This window comes from Marmota monax, unplaced genomic scaffold, assembly GCF_021218885.2.
Source record: "Marmota monax isolate L192 unplaced genomic scaffold, Marmota_monax_Labrador192_F-V1.1 WCK01_AAM20220418_F8-fsc00026, whole genome shotgun sequence".
Lineage (NCBI taxonomy): Eukaryota > Metazoa > Chordata > Mammalia > Rodentia > Sciuridae > Marmota > Marmota monax.
In genome coordinates, this window is record NW_026693108.1 from 10,917,861 (window position 1) to 10,930,100 (window position 12,240).

The 12,240-nt window shown below is 39.9% G+C and overlaps 1 protein-coding gene across 4 annotated transcripts in view; it reads right to left on the reverse strand.

Moving 5' to 3' along the window:
* Pcca (propionyl-CoA carboxylase subunit alpha) overlaps nt 1-12,240 on the reverse strand; it is a 358,388-nt gene that overhangs the window by 238,261 nt on the left and 107,887 nt on the right. For all 4 annotated transcript variants that reach the window (XM_046454817.2, XM_046454816.2, XM_046454818.2 and 1 more), the window contains exon 7: nt 4,377-4,508. In XM_046454817.2, coding sequence (XP_046310773.1) covers nt 4,377-4,508 — 132 coding nt within the window. The remainder of the gene's footprint in view (nt 1-4,376; nt 4,509-12,240) is intronic.

Consider the following 12,240-nt stretch of genomic DNA (forward strand, 5'->3'; position numbering starts at 1 on the left):
CTCCAAATATTAGGCCACTGAGGCATGGCAGATACTGGCAGGCGTGTAATTAGAGAGGGCCAACCCCTAGGTTGGCAGCCCAAGACTCAATATTCTACTGTGAGACTCTCGGGGTTTCTTAGGCCAAGTCTGAGCTCTCTTTGAATCAGCCTCCTGTTCCTCAACCACATTCAATCTTTCACTCAAACCCACGTTCGCATCTTCTTACATGGCACCATTTCACTAAGCATATTTCAGAATCACAGCTGACTGTTTTGGAAACTTTTAGTATGAATGAGTTGTGTAAGAGAGCCATAAGGTAAAAAAGGAAGCAAAATCTCAGACATCCAGTGTGGTGCATTTTTTCATTCATATAAGGAAGCTTCCAAAAGGAATTCAGATTCCAAAATTATTTTCCTACAAAATTTATGGAGAAGACAAAGTTCATACAGAAGCAGAAAAGACAAATGAACGTGTGAAAAGCTGAAAACTCTCTTGAACCTGATAGTCTTCATCCTGCTTTTTCTCTTCCTCTATGGCAATCCCCATTTCTCTGCCCTGTGCTTTCTTTCTCTAAGCTGCTCCCCTTTCCTTCTTCCTGGTCACAAACCCCCAAAGCAACACTATCTCTTGAAATGAAGCCACTGCCAGGGCAAGCCCCTAGGACTGAATGAAAGCCCAGGCTTCTCCATGAACTGAGCACTGGCAAAGACTTTCAGAACCTACCAGAACATTCAGGGTCTCCTGATTTATATCATTAGTTCACACTGCTAGTAAGAACCTCAGATAGAAAATACTGGATGAGAAGGGAGAAAAACCGGAGAAGCTTAGGAAACACGGTGAATGTTGGACAAGGCCTCTTGGAGACCTCTTGGTAACTCCAGTCTAGATGCGCCAGCAAGGAAGGAACAGGCTCCTCCAAATTTGCAGGACAGTTCTTCACCACATGTCACCAGCACTCAGGAGTAGCCCTGGAAGTGGCTGTGACTCCAGCTCCCTCCTCACCATCTACAAGGAGCCTCAAGCCAGAAACAGAACATTTATAAATGAGCAAAAACAGACTGGGAAGAACCACATAGTCAGCTTTTCAACTCTATATTGTATATTTTCCAAGAGCTTAAACACAAAAGTCAAATAAGACCCAGAAAAAGCTGGAGGCTTTACACATAAAACTAAATGTGTAATTTTCATCAATTCAGGTGATACAAGATTGACCTTAATTCCTGCCATGATTACGAAAGCACTCCCTCACAGTCAACAAACTACTGGTTCATGGTTATCAAGAGTATCCCTCACATTTCCCGTGTCCCTACCCACAACTGTCACCTTTGGACCTTTAATCAATAGATAGTCCCCTTTTCCAACAAGGAACAACACCCACTAACTTCATAAGAAAAAGTCCACTGTGCAAACAGAAGTGCAGATTGAATGTCCTCCTGGCCACCCCTCCTTGAGCGGCCCCCCCCCCAAGGACTCCATATTCACCATCAAATCAGAATTTATCTGAACTGCGTCATCAGTACACTTGGGACTAAATTAAGCCCAAATTGAAAATCTAAAAAGGCCTGATTCAGTATCAGAAAAAATAAAAATAAAAAATATAATGGCAGAAGCATACAGACTGACTAGATCAAGATTCATAACAACTAATCCAAATCCCTACCCAAATCTGCCCAAATCTAAAATGAGATGGCAAAGCTGGACTAATGCCCAACAACTGAAGGCCTGAGAAAGCAAAGATTCATCATAGTCTGCTCAGGGTCTCCCAAGGCTGCGATCAGGGAGTAAGCAAGCTGCATTCTCACTGAAGGCTCAAGAGGGGACAAATCTGCTGCCAACCTCATTGAGGTTGGACAGTAACATTTGTCTCCTTGTGACTGTATGACTGAGGGCCTCAGCTTTTTTGCTGGCTCTTAGATAATAATAATTAACCTCTGTTGTAGTTTGTATCTGGAACATCCTCCCAAGGCTCATGTGTTGAAGGCTTGGTCCCCAGCCTTCATTGGGAGTGCTATTGGGAGGTTGTACAGCCTTTAAGAGTTAGGGCCTAGTTGGAGGAAGTAAACCACTGAGGGTGAGTCCTTGTAGGACCTTCTGCTCTCTGTCCCTCTCTGCTTTGGAGCTGCCACAGGTGAGCATATTATGCTCCCTGCCATAATGTTCTGCCTCATCGCAGGCCCAGAAACAAGTGACCATGGAGAGAAACCTCTGAAACCATGAACCAGCTATTTAAAAGATTTGAATGATTAGTTACTCAGTAGTTCCTGAAGACTTGCATATGAACCAGCGTGGATTTCAGAAAGATCACTAAAGATGAGATGTTGAGAATTCACTGGATTGGAACCACAATGGAGACCAGTTAGAAAGCTGATGAAGTAATCCAGATTAGATGATGGCAACTGAACTTGGTGTTAGCTTGGCAAGAGAAAGAAGTGAATGGATTAGAAAGCTACTAAAGTGAGTTTTCTGCAGTGGTATTGATAAAGAATAATTCCAAGTTTTCCAAGTTTCTAGTTTGAGAAAAAAGCATCAAAAATGCCACCACTTTCTTAGGTAAAAAAGAATGAAGGATAAGAAGTTTAGAATAGGCATCAGCAAAATTTGGGGACTATATGGTCTCTGTCATAACTACCCAGCCCTACCACTGTAGCAGAGAAGAAACCATAGATGATATGTAAAGAAACAAGCATAACTGTGGTCCAATAAAACTTTAATGAAAACAAGCAAGCATAGGGCTCTAGCAACAATCCTTGGTTTAGAGATAAAGATGATGAGTTCAGTTTTTGACTTGTAACTTTCAAGGTGCCTCAAGGGACACTGAGTATTGACAGCTGCTTAAGAAGACATTAGATATGAATTCTGAAGCTCAGAAGATATATCTGGAGTATTTGTTTGTTTGTTTGTTTATTTATTTGAAATTTGGCAGAAAAGATGATAAATGAAGTCACGAAATACAACACAAGAAAATATCCTCCTGAGAATCCGAAAGAAAACCAACACGTAGGAGTGAAAGCAAGAGGGAGGATTTGCAAAAGAACTATGAAGGAGCATCCTAGCAAGTCAAAAACACTCACTAAAAACCAGAACTGAATAATGTGGCAGCAGAAGTTATTTCAAGAAGGAAAGATGACCAGGAGATGCAAATGCTCAGAAGAGATTTAGATAAGGTCAGGATTAAAATTATGTGTTGTACTGAGCAAAAGGGAGGGAGTGCTGGGAGCCTTGGCAAGAGACTCCAGTGGCAGTGAGCAGGGAAGCCAGATTGCGGCAGAAGGAAGAGGACTGAAAGGTGTGGTCAGGAAAGCTGTAAGGCAGGTCTAAAAGGAAGGGCATCGTGCTTTAGGAATGGAGAACCATCTGTGCCTTTCCACTAATCCTGTGTGTTCTGTTCATCGCCAAACCCTTCTCGTGCAGCCAAGTGATCAATATTGCTGCAGACTGAGCATTTCTAACACTAATGGAAATACAATGGGAAAAAAAAAGATGAGTGTTAAGATAGAAAACAGAAGAACTAATCTGTAAAAACTAGCTTGTAAAGGCTGAGACGGTGAGTCTGGGGTGCGGGAGGAGCCAACTCTATACAAGCTGCAGAAGCCCTCCTCCTTATGATGAGAGAGAAGGTATGACGTGAATGAAAAAAGACTAAGGTAACTACAGGTGTCCCTCAGTACCACGGAGGACTGTTCCACACTCTCCCCACCACAATACCAGGATCTGAGGATGCTCAGGTCCCTTCTGTGCCATGGGGTGGTGCTGGCATGTTGCCGAGCACATCCCTCCCTACACTCTACATCAGCCTCCTGCCCTGTGATCCGTGAATGACCTGCACAACAGAAAACTGTCCAGCAGGAAATGCCAAACACAACAAAAGAAACACGGAGATTAAGAGTTTTGCAGATTCACTCAGATCACAAGATGGAAAGTCTCTCTTCTCACCAGAAAAAATAAATGACTTTTCCTGGGATGGGGGGACTCACACATCCAGTTTCTGCATTTCCCCCTTAGCAGCTTTCAGCTGCAAGTCATGTGCGGAATGTTTGGGAATCTAGTCACCCAGGGCTCTACCACTGCCTCACCAGAAACAGGGTTATAATTTATATTGGTAAAGACAACATCACAATGTTCAAAACTTACATGAAATCCATAGATCTGACAGCACCATTTTCAATCACCAAGTTTTTCTCTCATGAAAGGCTAAGTCAATACTGATTCATTAAATACAATGCTTAAGGCACTTCTCTTTACACTGAAAATAATCCAAGTGTAAACAACACTGATTTTTTTTTTTATCTCATGTATATCCAAAAAAATGATAATTACATTTCATCCTAGAACTGTCACAAAATGTTTGGTTGGAGGTCGGGTACTATAAAGATAACAGAAATACAGTTTCTCACCTTTACTACCCCATCAAAGCCAGGGATTGTGTTAACCTTTGCTTTCTTGGCTAATAATTTGCTTTCAATCTTGTCACCCATGGCTTGAATAGCATGTGTGTCAGGTCCAATGAAAATAACATCTTCTGCTGCCTGCGGAGAAAAACAAGTTGAAATTTATAACAAAAACATTACATAGCATGATAAGGAGTCATAATTTTATTTTTTTAAAACCATACATGTTTGTATAATTACATATTAATAACTATAATTATTATATTTATATATCAAACTGAAAAGTAAACCTCTGCGCCAACACATTAAAATATACAATGCTGTATTGCTTATAGTACATGTGTACATAGACATATTGAACAAATTCAGGTCATAGAAGATCTGAAAATAATGCAGCAACTCAACAGCAACAGTATTCTTTGGAAAAGCAACCTCTATGACAAGATATTTTTATACAATACCCTGCACCCAATCAAAACAGTAAGTTCACCTTTAAATTGCCTTGTAAACCTTTGTATCCTCAATATCCTGCAGCCCAGAACTTCATACAAAACGCCCACACATACTGAATGCCAACTCTGTGCCAGGTTTTGAGCTACATGTCAGGGGATAACATGGATGAAGACTACAGGATATTAGCAAATCCAAGGAAACATGAGCAGATGACCAATAACCCAGAAATAAGGAGCAGAATTGTTTTACAACCTGTGACTACAAAAGGTGAGTCAGGAATACAGTGAGAACTCAACAAGAGAGTTATAGTTTCCAATAAATAAATAAATAAGCGAATTGCTCTGTATAAGTTACAACAGCTCTCTGACAACGGGTCTACCTTTGTGTGTTTATGTCATAATAAGCAAAATGGTAGATTGAAAATAGTAAGTAGGGACACAATGGAATACAATATAGTTAGAGGCAAGGCAGATGTTCTCTGACATAAAGGATGACGTCATTAAGAAAAGAAAGTTAACTATAAAAAAGGAAAAAGCTGATGTGCATTCTGGGCATCCCCAGGCAGGATGCCTAACTACTGGTTCTTCTAGGACCCATGGTCAGGGTTGGGGTGACCATAAGTCACACTGCTTGTATATCATGTTACGTCACCTGCTCTACCTGTTGGGGTGGCTGCTTGTGAAGATCCTGGCAAGGGAAAGGAGCGCCATTCTCCTGGTAACCAGAGCCCTCACAGCTTGCTGCTTGGACAAGCCTCCCAGCCACAGTGGCTGAAGAGGAGTAAACCCATCCAGAGCAGGAGGTAGAAACAGAACGGGAATCAACAAAAAGAATATGTGAGAAGATACATATTCGGGAGAAGAGATGATGACTTCAACTCTGCACATGTTGAGCTGAGATGCCCAAGGGACAGTCAAGTAACCCTGTCTAGAAGGCCAATAAGGCAAGTCCAGGCTGAGATATGGATCATAAAAGGTTACCGAGTATAGGAGGAAATTAAAAATGGCAACTGAACTCATTCAGAACAAATGTGTCGAAAAGCCACTGCCTCTACTGTATATTTCCTTGCTGCCCAAAAGCAAGATGGGGAAAGGGAAATTTTAGATTCTGAAGTCTGTTTCTTTGGGTGACCAGCAGTCTTCCATGCTTGATTTTAGGATTAAATAAAATAACATAAGGGAGGAAAAACACCTCTTCACTCTACCCTTCCAAGTTTATGGCTGAGTCATCCACTACTAGTGACAGATTAACAGAACAGAAGCACATGGGTTTATGTACTGTAAGTTTTACCTGACCCACAAGCCCTCATAAGAAAATGAAGACCCAAAGAGAGAGTTAAACTTGAGCATTTCTTATACAGACTTGATAAAGTGTGGTCAGTCATGGGAAATGACAGGGCAATCGCAGTAAACTGGGGAACCTCTCAAGGCCTGCTCACTTACTCGGGCATGCTCTGTGTCCCTCCACCCTTTCCTCCAGGACCAGGAAAGGCCTTACAACCTTTTTAAGAGATACATCAAAAAAATCCCTAGGTTATATCGTGTGCTTGACAGGAGAATGATGGAAAAGGGTTCTGCTTTTGGTATTTTCTCCAACTCCTTCAGCTCACAATATTCAATATGCCTAGAGGCCATATTTTGGGGTAACTGCCTGAGGCCCATCAATTATAAAGTGAAGCACCAAGCTGTATACCACAACTATTAGGTGTTTGTTTTTTCTGAAACAGAATTTTTTTGTTGTTCTTTATAGATAAACATGGCAGTAGAGTGTATTTCGACATATTATACATACATGGATATAACTGATTCTAATCAAGATCCCAGTCTTGTTGTTGTACAGGATATGGAGCTTCACTGTCAACTATTAGGTTTTCTCCACTACCCAGAAGTCCCAACAGACAGCGAACACTAGAATAAGACAGTTCGGTCCGCAGAACTCCAATATAGACTATAGGAACCCAAATACCTACAATCATTAGTATTCCAAATGGCAAATTTGGGGTAAGAAACTTCTTTAGCCACAAAAGATGCTCATAAAGTACCTCTCCATCAAATGTTTGAATCTAGTTTTAGCAGAACCTATTGTCATAAAAAAAAAAAAATCTTATACAAAATCATAAAAATATAAAACACATGAAAAGTGGAGCTGTTGTACCTGAGAAGAGTTGGCAGACCCACCACTCCCTGCAAACCAGGTCTCCATCTTTATAAGCCATCCATTATGGACCAGGGCAGTAATCATACTCATTTCTCTTTATCCCAAACCTGCCACTCACTAAATGCTATGGAAGGCAAGAGGGGACAATCATGCTTCAACACCAATTGTCTTTCCATATTCTCATTTTACCTGCTAAGACAGAAAAACTTCATTATAAACGCTGTTTTAAAAACCACTATGCCAGGCAGATGTAATCAAGCAATCAGAATACCCACACAGACGGAAGAGACAATGTAAATGAGAACATCCAAAATACATTATGATTATAGAGTAAAACTTCTGATTAACAGGAGCCTGAAGACCTGGACCACTGATTAACCGGATTTGTCTCGTGTATTCTAATTTGAGGAAAATTGCTCACCCCAAAATGCAAAATTGTCCAGATAAATGCTCACATCAAGTATTTAGTGACTATTCTTTGTCCCATCCAACACAAAGGAAAAATAGCCACTAGTGTGGTGGGGGACTGTTCAAACAAAGGTTCCAAAGAACTAGCTCCTTCTTATCCATGTATGGAGGACTCCCGAGGTTGGCCCTCACATGCAATTCAAGCAAAATAAGAAAGCAATATCCTAGTATCCCAACTTCCATAATTCTGTGACCAAAACAAATAAATAAATAAAAGGAAGAATGAGATCATGGTAAGAGAATACTGATGAAGCATGCCTCAGAAATTAATACAATACACATTCTGTTAAAATATACCTGTTAAAAACCTGTGAATAGGGCTTGGGTTATAGCTCAATTGGTAGAGTGCTTGCCTCACACCCCCAAAGCCTTGAGTTCAATCCCCTGCACCACCAAATGGAAAAAAAAAAACTGTGAATATACACACTTTATCTTCCAGCACTGTCAATTTAAAGGACTAGAAGAAATGATCAATCAATCCATAGAAATGACCATGCCTAGCACCCCAACTGTGGTCTCCAAATACCACTCAAATAAACTAACATGAAAAAGAGAAACAAACAAACCAAGGCATCTTGAAACAATAAAGCTGTTTTAGAATAAAAGGAAATGATTACTATAAGAGTCAAAGTCGTGGGGACATTCATAGAGAGAAGTTGGAGGTGAAGATTGAGAGGAGTGGGCTGGGGTGTAGCCCAGTGGTAAAGCATGCATGAGGCCCTGGGTTCCATCCCCAGCACTGCAAAGAAAACAAAGAAAGAAAGAGACTGGGATGGGTCACATGGGCAGGCCTTCCGGGATCAGATCAACTGTTTACATCTGGATGACAACTGGACGCTTACTTATTTGCCCTATAATACTTCATAAGATCAGGTGTTCCGACCTACTAGTGTTTGCCAAGAAAGAAATTGCCCCATGCCATAAGGTTGCTGGAATCGCAGACAACTGGGTCTGGACTTTCTAAGCACCCGAAACAGGTACCTCAGGCCACCTGTGCTAGGAGCATAGCAACGGGCTCTACAGAGGGCTGCCCAAGCAGTGACAGAGGAGAAATGGATGAATGGGAGGCCTGGTCCTGCTTTCCTTTCCTACCTCCAGTGGATTCGCTGGTGGTCATCCATGCTATACTGCATGAGTGCCACAAGCTGTATTTCATTATGCCTTTGGTAACAGCATATCACACTGTGCTGTAAATGTGGCAGACACAACCTGCAAACAGATTTCTTATTAAATGTAAATAGTTTTTGTTTCCAACAAGGCAACTTCTGGTCCTTCAATGTAATATTACTTAACCTTTGGGTGCTTTCTTTAAAAAACTGAAAAACAAATGAACAATTCATTTTAACACCAGTAAGGAATTTTAGGCACATTAACACCTGAGCTCCTAAGAGTTTCCTCCAGCTTAGGAAATGCATGCTGAAATCTATGTTGGTCTTTCTTTTTTTGTAATGGACCTTTATTTTATTTATTTATATGGGGTGCTAAGGGTCAAACCCAGTGACTCACACATGCCAGGCAAGTGCTATACCACTGAGCCACAACCCCAGCCCTCTATGTTGGTTTTTAACATAAACTCAGTGTACTTTAAAAAATAATCATGGGGGGGGGGGGGGCGGGTAGAACATTTAAACAGAGAAGGGAGGCACATTCCTACTGCAATATTTATGGTCATGAAAAAAATACCAGTCCGGTGGGTAAGGAAGAGCTCCACCACCACTACTACAGAGTATCCTGAGCCCAGCACTGAGACAATGCAGGTTGGAGAAGGCCAGAGTGTGAATCCCAGTTGATCCTCCCCAACACTGAACGGCAGCACCCTCTAAGAGCAGAGCAACCTGAAGCAGCGTGCCCTCAGCCAGCACAAAACCTATTTTATTCTACTGTTGGTCAACTCATGATAAACTAAGAACCCAATTTATATCCTAGGGATGTAGCTCATTGGCACAGAATTCGCCTTGATCCCCAGAACCATGAAGAAGAAAAAAATTGTGATTCATTAGGATAAGGACATACAGCTGGTGCTCAGTAAGCCTATAACTTCAGTGGCTCCAGAGGCTGAGGCAGGAGGATCACCAGTTCAAAGCCAGCCTCAGCAAAAGTGAGGCACTAAGCAACTCAGTGAGACCCTGTCTCTAAGTGAAATACAAAATAGAGCTGAGAATGTGGCTCAGTGATCAAGTGCCCCTGAGTTCAGTCCCCAGTCCCCCCCCACCCAGTCCCCACAAAAAGGATAAGAACATACAGGAAGCTGATGGTTATGAGACACAGGTAGCAAAAGAGGGCAAAGCGTCTATAGTAAGCTTCTAGATAAAAATATAAATCAATACAGTATTTTAAGTTGTTTAGCATGCTAAGTACAAGTTCAACTGAAATCTACAAACTGTACTTAATTTCTGGTACACTGTGTATTCTGCGACTTGGTTTAACCAAAGGAACCTGTGTCTTTGCTTCAATATTGCTAGGATCTGGATTTCATTTGGTCTGGTATATATTCTGTATTAAATGTCTACTTGGCACGATGCATTCAGGCTGCAATATTACTTCCAGATGACGGCTATGTACAGTGTTTAGTTAAGGACAGAGAATAGTAGGAACTTTCTCAACTTTATTGGCAGAAGTCAGGTTTTCTAGTTAGGTAAATTTTAAGGAATATAGTTAAATCTAAAACCTTGTTTTTCACACATAGGTGGGAAATGAGCATAAGGGCATAGGACACTTTCTAATATTTGGCAATGGAATAACTTCCATTTCTATTTTTCAGCTAATATTAACTCAAAAAAATGTTGAATTTCTCTTATGAAATGTTTTGAAGTTTCCAAACTACTTGAGAAATGGCAAAAAAGAAGTTCTTGGTACTTGTTACTTTAATAAAACCATCTAAGGCTGAAGTGTAGCTCAATGATAGGCCACTGGCCCAACATGCCAGAGGCTCTGGGTTCTAGCCCATGCAACACAAAAAAAGAAAACCCATTTAAACAAAGTGTAAACCTCTGGATATTTTTGTACTTTTTAGGTAAACTTTAAACTTTTGGGAAAAATATTTCTTAAAATTCATATTAGTATGTCTCATATTAATTTTGGAAATGTTCAATTCTTAGAAGACTCAGATTTCAGTCTGTTGTTGTTTGCCATTTCTTTTATGCATATCTGATTTTCTTCTTTTTATTTCCCTATAATCGGCACTGATATCTACTTCCCTAGTCTCATTGATTGTAAAGAAGAAAGGGGACTGGGCATTTATGCTTCAACATTCTGTGCTCTTTGTGCAGATCAGGATACTAAAAAGAGATGAGCTAACGTAAACCTGAGTGGGCCCTTAACCTTTCTTCTCCTGGGGACAGTAAATGCAATAACATTTCCAGCTGAAAGACTGGTTCCAAGTCCCTAATGTTTAAGAATGCAAATGAAGTATTCTGTCTTCTCAGTGCCTGGAGGTGTTCCGTGAGAAAGCAGAAAGAGGTTTCTAGGATTAGTTCCATACATCTCCTTTATCATGTAAAATGCTAGCTAGACTGTAGCACTAGCAAGAATTAAAGAAAAGCAATAGAGAAGATACCCAGAGAAAACTCACTAACTTGTTTAGCAGCGACACTGAGAAAATGGGAGTTAACAAAAACACCAGTCTTTGGAATGATTTTTGTCTCCCTCTTTTAAAGAGATAATATTAGAACATTATGAAAAATGCATTGCAGAAAGTTTGTAATCAGTTAAATAACACTAAAGTTCCTTAAATGAAATTACTAAATATCATTCTGCTATCTAGCATTTTCAGAAAGTTACATTTATGTTTGCTTTATAATCACAATAATTTTTTAACTAAAAATACAAATTTGACAGTTTTTCTTTTAGATGTGGCTTTTAAGAGGATGAGGGAAGATGGCTTCATGCCAAGTTTGGCAGGTATTGGTAAGAACCTCCTTATACAAAATGATCTTAGGAATCACTTGTTTTTTGAAGTTGTAATTTCTTCCTTTTATACCTTTTATATAACCCTCTCATTTTATATCCCTACAGTTTGGATATTAAAAATAAGCTGTTTTCATAGCTCCCTGATTCAATTCTTTTTGTTGCTTCAAGAATACTGAAATTAATTTTTACTTTTTGGTTACAAAATAATGTCTTTCTAGTTTAATTTTGCAAAATATGTTGCACTATGAATTTATATGAGCAATTTTATAGTAAAAGCAGAGAAAAATGGGGGTCTGATAGCAATTCAAACAGCATGAAGATGTAGATGTCCAGCTTCTCATTGTCTGTTAACAGACAGAGCTGCCTGCACTTAAGAATGGGAAGCTTGGTGGCTCAGTGGTAGAGCTGCTTGCCTTGCATGTGTGAGGTTCAATCCTAAGCACTGCATATAAATAAATTTAAAAGAAGATTTATTTAAAAAAAGAAGAAGAAGAAGAAGAAGAACTATTGACAACTAAAAAAAAAATTTCTTTATAAAGAATGGGAAGCTGGGATGCTAGGGACAGGCAAGAGACCTTTTATTTAGTTAGGATCACATATCAAATTGAATTTTACAACTTAGGATATTCTCCGAATCATGTGGGGTTGTAGCTCAATGGCAGAGTACTTGTCTAACAGGCCTTGGGTTTGATTCCCAGCACAAAAAAAATAAAGGAAATAAATAAAGTTGAATTGTGTGGTTCTTCTATTTCTTTTACATTTACTACAGTCAATGTTCCTCCCTATTTTCTGTACTGTGTCTCCTTTCTTTGAATCAAGGTCAGCTTGGTTTTCGATTGACGTATATTTGCAATTAAAGGTAATGTGAGATTTTACATACCAT